Genomic DNA, 10,362 nt, shown 5'->3' with positions numbered 1-10,362 from the left:
ATTTTAATTATACTATTAAAAATTTATTCAAATTATATGATAAAAATATTTATAATCAACTATTTCTTCAAGATATATTTTTTGATCATTTTATAACTAGTTTATACCAAATATAATCTATTCCCGAGGTTATTAGCCACTTTGTCGAATATAAATTTAGAGGGTGTTCGAGATTGCTTATAAAAACAACTTATTGACTTATTCCGGTGTGATACCGGTAATAAACACTTCTGAGTGTTTGGATAAACAGTTTATACCGGTGTCAAACCGGCAATAAGAAGTTTTTAAAGAAGTTAAACAATTATAACTTATAATAAATTAACAAGAACTTTTGTAAAAAAACTTAAGTTGTTTCAAATAAGTAATTCCAAACCTCACTTTAGGGGGTGTTTGAGATTGCTTATAAAAACAATTTATTGACTTATTTTGGTGTAACACCGATAATAAACATTTTTGAGTATTTGGATAAACAACTTATATCGGTACCAAACCGATAATAAGGAATTTTTAAAAAAGTTAAACCATTTTGAATTATAATAAGTTGATAAATGATTTTATATAAAAACATAAGTAGTTTAAAAAAAGTGGTCCAAAAAAACTAAAAAAATAAAAACATGGTCTTCGCGGATGAAAAATGGTAAACCCTCGTTCTGATTTATGCGCAGCGCCTTAAACCCTTTAAAAGCCTCCTGCAAATCTAGGGCACGTTAATTTTCCCAAAACGCAGAGTCCGTCTCTGGATACCAAATTCAAACCGTTTTTGGTTGTTGATGATAACTGCTTAAAAATTGTTTCAATTTTGGAGAGAAAATGAAGAATCTGAAGCTGTCATGGGAGCTGTCATCTAACCTCCACTTACAATCAGAAACTGAAGTGATTCGTTGCACTGCTCTTGATATCGAACAGAATCGCATCTTCTTCGCATCTTCTGCTAACTTCATTTACACCGCTCATCTTTCTTCCTCTCAAGTAAGCCACACTTTTTCTTACTCTTTATTACAAGCATAGTTATTTACGACTATGAATTCAATCCTGCAAATTCTGTGTTAGACATTATGGATGGAGAACTTCGAAGATCACTCAGTTACAAATATCGATTACAAGAATATGAAAGAACATTTAAATTAGGTGTTTAATAGTAATCTTGAGGGTTTGACTCTAGCGTTGGATCGTGGGATTATGAGAAAAACAGGCAGGAAAAGTTAATTCCAGGGAAGCTCATGTTTCTCAAATCTTGTTTTTGGTTATTATAGATATTGAATGTCATTTCAAGTCCTGCAAACTGTTTTCCCATTTGGATATGTAATGTTAGAAAATTATTGAGGTGAGTAGTTGTGAATGTCACCACGTGAATGTGATGGACTAAATCCACATTTGTGAATATACTTATGAGTTATGGTTCTGAAGATGCCTGCGTCATGAACTTAAAGGACATGTTGGAGACCAGCAAGATATTAATAAATGATAGAAAGTGTGAGCTTAATCCGACATGACTGCTCATGTGGTAGAAAATAGTGCAGCTTGGTGTATAACCTTACCAAAATTCTTGAAGAGGATCTTACCAAAAAGGTTTTGGTGGGAACTACATGGAGTCCCTAAAACAGTGACAGTTTATACAAGTTGAAAGGAAGTGTTAAGCATTTAATTGAATGTAAGAAAGCGGTGTGCTGTGTAAATGAGAATGACTTTTAAATATTTGAGGTGTAATGGACATTATAGTGTTGACTGGAAAGGTGAAAAACACACACAAAGGTATCTCTGTGTTAATCAGGAAAAGGAAGCAATGAAGAATTATTTAAGATAAAGTATAATTAATTGTTCTCTTTATGGTTCATTGCCTAGGATCTGCATATGTAGCCGGTAGCCCCAACAGCGATACAAAGTGCAACAAGATATGTCAACTCAGCATCTCTCCAAAATGTTAGCTGATGATTAAAATATATAATTAAGAGAAAATCTAATTAAATTTTTTCTTTTTAGTTCACTGCTCAGAAATATATTTATGTGGCATTGAAGTTGATGTACAACGTTGCACGGTCTTTATTTCATAAAAAAAATCAGATTTTGACACTAGATGGGCACTTCAAATTTTAGAATGTCATTTTTTACCCCAATGAAGATTATCAACATGAATGGTTACGTAAGAGTTAAAAGAAGGCTTTAAAGAATCGGGCTTTTCAAATAGTTGTAGAAATTTTGAAGGACCAATCTTGATTACTAAATGCTTTGTTGCTTTCAATAGAATCCATCATGCCCGTTATCATTCAAATAGTACATACTAATTATCCATATGAGAGATGGAAAGAGTACTTCAATATCCATTCATCATCAATGTCGATGCCAAAACTTTAATATCATATAGGTGAAGGATATAGATAAGCAAGTCTGAAAAAAGTCGTTGAATAATCTGGAAAATGTCTAGATTCCCAAAAAAGTATAAGAATTCTGGCAAGGCTGAGAATTGTCTACACGTGTTTTGAAGTGTCCAATTGTAATAGAAGTTTTTAACATGTCTGAGTCTCTGAGACGAGGACACGTATTGGGCAAAGGTGGAAGTGTCACTTGGTGGCACGGAAGTTATTTGAAGCATTCATGCTACATAGAACACTTGTATTACGTACAAGCCTATGTTCTCTCTTTCATCAATTCAAAAGAGAACCGTTACTCTTCTTACCAACTCTAGAAATTGATGAAATTTGCAGATTGATGAACCATGTGGCAAACCATCAGCAAGTCCGCTGATCGAGGCCGTTGATCTAGATGCTGGTGACTCTATTACTTCCTTGGAGTATCTCATGGAGAAAGAATCACTCATTATTGGAACATTAAGTGGTGTTTTATTGCTGTATAATGTGGATGATAACATGATGGAGGTTGTTGGCAGAGTGGAAGGTGGAGTTAAGTGCCTCTCACCGAGTCCTGATGGAGATTTGCTCTGTATTGTCACTGGTGTAGGCCAAATGTTGGTAATGACTCATGACTGGGACTTGTTGTATGAGACAGCACTTGAGGATCCTGTCGAAGATGCTGACGTACGTAAGGTTTCTTTGCCACATTTTCTGTTTTTTCCTTCCCGTAACATATAACATGATTATCTATTGGCAAGTGCTGTTATCTTTGTTCCTGCTTCCTTACAGCTGTTCATAGTTTATACAATTATGTCAAGGATAAAATGTTTTATCCAATCACTTTGCTGCTATGGAAAGGCCATGCAGACAGCAGGAGGTTTCAATTATATTTGTTTATGATTTTTGACAAAGCATGCAACAGACTGAATTTAATGGGAAATTTAGTATAGAATGTCCAAAACGGTGTGCTACAGCCATACTGCCATTTCCATAATTCCATGCATGTTTCTAAGAAGTAACATAATAAACTCCACTATTGGTGTAACATGTTAGTTTAAGGGAAGAAAGCTTCGTTCATGTCAAAAACGTGCTGTCAATATGAGGTGCAAATCTTGGTTACGTGCCATCTTCTAGCATGATCCTAAGCTTTTACTATGTCAATAGTGAGCTACCACTGCCTCTGAAGTTGGTTTGTTCACGATCTAATAGGAATAACAAACCATCCTCCAACTGTAAAAAGAGAACAATGGAAGGACGAAGAAACGCAGAAGGAAAAGAATGTACTCCCTCCATCCCAAAATAAATGAGCCTTTGTGCATAACATAAAATTTAAGAAAATATTTTACCATTTTGATACATGAGTCATCGCTAGCCTTGCACTCTTGCTTATATGTTTTTAGTTACAACTGAAAGTCATTTTGTCAGGACATCAAACTAATATGTTCTGATAGATTTATAAAAAAATGCAGCCCTAACATGTGAAGTTGATGGAAAACATAATTGAATGAAAGTATGAAACTCATTTGTGGTTTATATTGTGTTAAATGGTTAAAAACCCCCCAAAAGGATCTACATATTTCTTAACAATTTCAAGAAACCAAAAAGGCGCATTTTGTTTAGGACAAAGCTAAGATTGATAAAGTTAAGTGTAACTTGGGATGGGTGCCGTATAAATCAAAACCAAAGCAGAAAATTTTGCTAGGAAACAAATGACATTTGACAAGATCTGAGAGAATCTGATAGAACCATCTACTGATTTTACTGTAAGCATCATGATTTGTATGCTTCTTCTAGCTCAGTTAAGTGTTAGGGACTTACAGTTTTTAAACGCATGCATTGACTTTCATAATAGCCAAATATATGCCTTCTGCTATTGCTTGATTAGATTCTTGAAACAACTTAAAGTTAGTCGCAGGTGATCAATACCTTCAGTCGGAATGTCAACGTGGAAGTTCAGCTACCTGGCGAGGTGACGGGAAATTCTTTGCTACAGTAAGCTTGACACATAATTCTTTGCTTAAGAAGCTTAAAGTATGGGAACGAGATACAGGGAACTTGCATTCTGTTTCAGAACCCAAGTCTTTTATGGGAGAAATTGTGGAATGGATGCCATCTGGAGCAAAAATTGCTACTGTTTGTGATCACAAGGAAGAAGGGGGATGTCCTTCCATAGTTTTCTTCGAGAGAAATGGGTTAGAAAGGAGCTCATTCAGTGTAAACGAGGGAATAGATGCAACTATTGAGAATCTAAAGTGGAACTGTAATTCTGATCTGCTTGCTGCTATTGTTAGAAGGGAAACCTATGACTCCATCAAGATATGGCTGTTCAGCAACAATCATTGGTATTTAAAACAAGAAATCAGGTACTTGAGGCAGGAGGGAGTGAGATTCATGTGGGATCCAGTAAAGCCTCTTCAGTTGATATGTTGGACTCTGAAAGGCATGATCACAGTCCACAATTTTATCTGGATTACAGCAGTTACTGATAATTCAGTAGCATTAGTTGTTGATGGCTCTAAGATTCTAGTAACACCCCTTTCCCTTTCCGTCATCCCGCCTCCTATGTATCTCTTTGAGCTAGAATTTCCTTGTTCTGTTAGAGAAATGGCTTTCTGGTCCATGAATTCTAAGAACAGTTTGGCAGTATCTCTGTCAGATGGCAGTTTGTCTGTTGTGGAGCTTCCTAGTCTTGACACTTGGGAAGATCTAGAAGGCAAAGTCTTTGGTGTTGAGTTGTGTATTTCTGAAGATCTTACATCCTTTCTTCATCTCACATGGTTGGACTCACATGTGCTTCTTGGTGTTGTTCCTATTGGTTTCAGCCATCATGGCCACCTTCCGGACTCCTCATACAGCAAAAATGAGCTTTCTAGCAACTACCTGCAGGAACTTGAACTTGCATGCTCTGAGGATCACATTCCTGGGTTAGTCACATGCTCTGGATGGCATGCTAAAATCTCTAACAAACATTCTCTTGAGAGGACAGTGATTGGCGTTGCTTCTAACCCTGTTAAAAGACGTTCAGCATTTGTTCAGTTGAATGGTGGGAATATTTTTGAGTATTCATCAAAATTGGATACTAAAGCAGGTTCTCTACAGGAGCACCATGACTTGCGATTTTTATCATCTTGCCCATGGATGAGTGTGGCTTCTGTCGGAGATTATGGACTGTCAAAGCCTTTTATGATATTCGGGCTTGATAACAACAGTAGGCTGCATGTCAATCAGAATGTTTTGTGTAACAATTGCAGCAGCTTCTCGTTGTACTCAAATTCCACCAATCAAGCGATCACACATCTAATTCTTGGGACCAAACAAGACTTTCTCTATGTTGTTGACATTCGTGATATTATGCTTGGTCAAACGGAGGCCAAGTATGGCAATTTTATACCAGTTATAAGCAGAAGAATGTCAGAAGAAGAAAAGAAGTTTATACAGATATGGGAAAAGGGTTCGAAAATCTTAGGGGTTGTGCATGGAGATGAATCTGTTGTTATATTACAAACAACTCGTGGAAATTTAGAGAGTATCTATCCGAGGAAGTTGGTACTGGAATCAATTGTTAATGCTTTGGTCCAAGGACGTTTTAAAGATGCCTTACTCATGGTAAGGCGACACAGAATAGATTTTAATGTTATTGTCGATCATGGGGGCTGGCAAGCCTTTCTACAATTGGCTACAGAGTTTGTCCGGCAGGTGGATAATCTAAGCTACATTACTGAGTTTGTATGTTCCTTGAAGAATGAAAATGTCATGGAGACCTTGTACAAAAGCCATATATCTTATACAAATGAGGCAAATGGTAAAGAATCAATAGGTTCTATGGTTCTTGGTGGTAATAGCAAGGTCAATTCTGTCCTACTGGCTGTGAGAAAAGCTCTTGAGGAGCAAATAGTGGAAAGCCCTGCGAGAGAGCTTTGCATCTTAACCACTTTGGCTCGGACTGACCCCCCATCTCTTGAAGAAGCATTGGAGCGGGTAAAAGTTATTCGTGAGATGGAATTATCAGATTGCAATGACCCAAAGAGGAAGTGTTTCCCCTCTGCTGAAGAATCTCTGAAACATCTCTTGTGGCTCTCAGAGAGTGAAGCTGTATATGAAGCTGCTTTGGGTCTGTATGACTTAAATCTTGCAGCTATTGTTGCATTGAACTCGCAACAGGATCCAAAGGAGTTCCTACCATTTCTTCAGGAACTGGAAGTCTTGCCAAGTCTCATAATGAGATATAGAATTGACCTCAAATTGAGGAGATTTGAGAAGGCACTCAAACACATTGTTGCTGCTGGAGATGCTTATTTTGAAGATTGTATTAATCTCATGAAGAAGAATCCAGAACTTTTTTCTATGGGACTTCAATTGCTAACAGATCCCACTAAGAGGAGGCAAGTCCTTGAGGGCTGGGGAGACCATTTAAGCGACATTAAATGCTTTGAGGATGCTGCTACAACATATATGTGTTGCTCTAGTCTAGAAAAAGCTTTAAAGGCTTATCGTTCTTGTAATAGTTGGAGTGGGGTGCTTACTGTTGCTGGTCTCATCAAACTAGGAAAAGAAGAGATTCTGCAATTGGCACACGAGCTATGCGAAGAACTTCAAACGCTCGGGAAACCAGGTGAAGCTGCTAAAATTGCTCTTGATTACTGTGGAGATGTTAAAAATGGGATAAACCTATTAATCAATGCAAGGGAATGGGAGGAGGCTCTGCGGATTGCTTTAATGCACAGGAGGGAGGACTCGATCTCAGATGTGAAGACTGGAGCGGTTGAATGTGCCGCCACTCTGATTGCTGAATATGAAGAAGGTTTGGAGAAAGTGGGCAAGTACTTGGCACGATACCTGGCAGTCCGGCAGCGAAGGTTATTGCTTGCAGCTAAGCTTCAGTCGAATGAGCGATCAGTAAATGAACTGGATGATGACACTGTTTCAGAAGCTAGCAGCAGTTTCAGCAGAATGAGTGCTTACTCCACTGGGTATGAACTCTATGTTTATATACCTTTACTTATTCACTGTACCGAACTATCGATCCCTGAGCATCTTTGTGCTCTAGTTCTTTAAAATTGTTCTAACTTTTCTGATTCTTGACCAGGACAAGAAAGAGTTCTGCTGCTTCAATGAGTTCAAGTGGCACTAGCAAAAGAGGGGTAAGACGCCAAAAGAAGAAAGGCAAAATCCGTGCTGGCAGGTACTTAATTTAATCTTAGAGCTGTATTTCATTTTGACCGAATGATTGTATTCTATTTCTCCTTTTTAACGTTTAAATGATATCCAGCCCTGATGAGGAGATGGCATTAGTTGACCATCTGAAGGGGATGTCACTTGCTTCTGGGGCAGCGCGTGAGCTCAGATCTTTATTGGCTTGTCTTGTGATGATTGGGAAGGAAGATATCGCTAGGAAATTGCATAGAGTCGGAGAAAACTTTCAGTTATCTCAAATAGCAGCAGTAAAAATAGCTGAAGATGCAATGTCCTGTAATATTGTGGATGAGCATGCATTTGTTTTGGAGGTCTACATCAAGAAACTAGGGACGGAGTTGTTGCAATCCGAGGAGTTTTCTTGGCGGTCAAAGGTTTTCGGTGCTCCTTAGGAGGTAATTTTAATGTTCATTAAAGAATTCATATTTCATTGCAGTTTGTTTCGTCTTCATTCAAAGATGGCTTGCGTATTTTGATAAACAATTAAACACTAACACTTGTATTACTCCCTCCATCCCAAAATAAGTGCCCATATTTCAGTTTTAGTTTGTCTCAAAATAAGTGTCCATATTCGAAAGTAAGTGCATACTTGTCAATTCTACCCTTAATCATGAGATTGGGAAATTCCATACTCCCTCTATTATTAAGGGTAAAGTTGTTATTCAGTTAATTAACATGGGACGGACGGAGTATATGTCAATTCAAACGTTGTAATGGGACGAAGGTACTAAAATATATGCTACAACAGAAGACGTCATTATTGGGATGTCCCTTCAACTCTTAGGTGCTGTTTGGTTTGTGGAATCCATGGGATGTCAAGGGAATTGGAATAGTGAATTCTTTTGATCAAATTCTAATTCCACCAAAGTCCATTATGTGAACCAAACGTGCTCTTATAGTTTTTCTTCTTTTTGGTTAACCTGGATATCCAACATGCTGTACGAGCCGACTGATCCCAGGACGACCACCTGCTTTGCGGGTAGTCTGAAGTCACCGCATTTGAACCTCTGTGGCGACAAGGGGATTTTTATTCCTTCTTAGATTTGAGGTTGGGACCTCTAGGCACTTTTGACCTTTGAAGCCCAAGCTCAAACTTCATCTTGTAGTTTCTGAACATAAATGAGGAAAACCACAGGCATGCACACTTTTCAGGCTTGGTCATCGTTGCTACAAATGCACATAGGTCAAAATAGAACTTAGTTTGTCTTGGTTTATATTTAGTAGAACGATAATTTTTTTCTTAATTAGTATAACAAACATTCTATTTTTCTATTCCGTACCCATTTTGCATGGTACCTGGTAGATTTTGTGAATGCTGATGACGTGAATGCAAAGTTGCTAAGTTAAATTGTAATTCTTGATTGCATGGTAAAATGCCACATCACAATCAACTGATATGCTAAATACCCGTTTATCAGGTAAAATAGGTACGGATTAGAAAAAAATTGAGCTATTGTTACATAAATTAACAAAAAAATTCCATCATTACAAACACTTGTTACATTTTAATGCATTTTATGAGGTGTTTTAACCTGTGTGAGATTTCCATTTGGCAGGTAGCTAGTGGCTGTGTACCCATTATCTTAACATTAAACAAACCAGAAGGTAGACTTGGTTTTTTGCTTTCAGTTTGGATCTTATATTGTAGAAGCTTTATATCCTTTGTCTGCCCTTAGATGGGTTTCTTGCTACAATTGATTATTGTTATTGCTGTATAAGATTTATTAATCATTGGTTTTTGTTGGGTTGTTTTGCATAAATGTGATACCATTTCATATTGTTGCTTTTTTCTGTTTGTTAATTTGGCAAAATGCTTGCTGAACTTTAATCATACATATATGCTTAAGAAATCTAAATGCTTTATGGTTTATTTTTTGTTTCATAGGCAAAACCCTTTTGCAATCTAATTAATTTATGAATATAAATAACAATTAAATTACAAATAATTTAGTAATTGGTATGGATATGAAAGTGTCAATATGTTGTTGATAGATCTGATTGTCAAGACAGTTATAAAAGTTCAGTGATGATTTTATTTGTTTTAGGTTATATTTTTGTTTGATTTCGAGGGCCGAAGTCGGCTATTGAGTATAAACAGAGGTTTAGTATCACGTACTTTGGAATATATAGATACACAGCATATAGAGGGGTGGATTCGATTGCAAACTGGATTTATGATGTGAACTTGTACATGTTTCGTACGTTTACATGTTATTCGTTATGAATAGTGTATTAATTTATCATGAATCATATGAATATTATATCATTCATCATGAATAACTCACCAATGTCCACCTTCATTATTCTTAATGAATGTACACATTCGGAAACACATGTTTGACTCTACTTTGTTCTCAAATTCACAACTTAAAATCGGGTTGCAACCGAACCTTTCTCTGTACATATAATATCATTTAATATTTTTAATAAGATAATTTAAAGAAATAGATAAAAAACCAAAATACTCATTTAACAGATAATTTTTGAACGGATATAGGTGACCGGGTACCATTTTCGAAGCAAAATGCAAACTATAAAGATGATTTCTAGACTCATCAAATGTAGGTTCCATTTTGAAACCTTTTAAAGAACTCTAAAAACTAAAATTAAGCTTTACTCATCTATACTATATTATAAAGCATTTGACTAAAACTCTTAAAAACTCTTAAACTCTTAAAATCTTAAACTCTTAAAAACTCTTAAACCCGTTCATCCCTATCHGATTTTATCCCATATCTGAATTCGTGTAACTAACTGCAAATAAACACAATCAAATACAGGATAAACATATCATTTTAAATATAAAAAATCTAAAATATAA

The 10,362-nt window shown here is 36.4% G+C and overlaps 1 protein-coding gene across 3 annotated transcripts; it reads left to right on the top strand.

Annotated features, from left to right (window-relative positions):
• Positions 1 to 726: 726 nt before the first annotated feature.
• Positions 727 to 9,321, top strand: LOC112525821 (elongator complex protein 1). Of its 3 annotated transcripts, none has more exons than XM_025136103.1 (6): positions 727 to 969; positions 2,703 to 3,032; positions 4,281 to 7,318; positions 7,435 to 7,530; positions 7,618 to 7,936; positions 9,098 to 9,321. In XM_025136103.1, the coding sequence occupies exons 1-5, from the start codon at positions 811 to 813 to the stop codon at positions 7,931 to 7,933; spliced, it is 3,939 nt and encodes a 1,312-aa protein (XP_024991871.1). In that variant the 5' UTR covers positions 727 to 810; the 3' UTR covers positions 7,934 to 7,936; positions 9,098 to 9,321. The 3 variants fall into 3 exon arrangements, with proteins under 3 accessions (XP_024991871.1, XP_024991869.1, XP_024991870.1); XM_025136101.1 differs by having other exon boundaries at positions 4,254 to 7,318; XM_025136102.1 differs by having other exon boundaries at positions 2,703 to 3,036; positions 4,264 to 7,318.
• Positions 9,322 to 10,362: the final 1,041 nt, after the last annotated feature.

This window comes from Cynara cardunculus, assembly GCF_001531365.2.
Source record: "Cynara cardunculus var. scolymus isolate 2C chromosome LG 13, CcrdV1, whole genome shotgun sequence".
NCBI lineage: Eukaryota > Viridiplantae > Streptophyta > Magnoliopsida > Asterales > Asteraceae > Cynara > Cynara cardunculus.
This window is presented reverse-complemented; position numbering and strand designations above follow the sequence as displayed.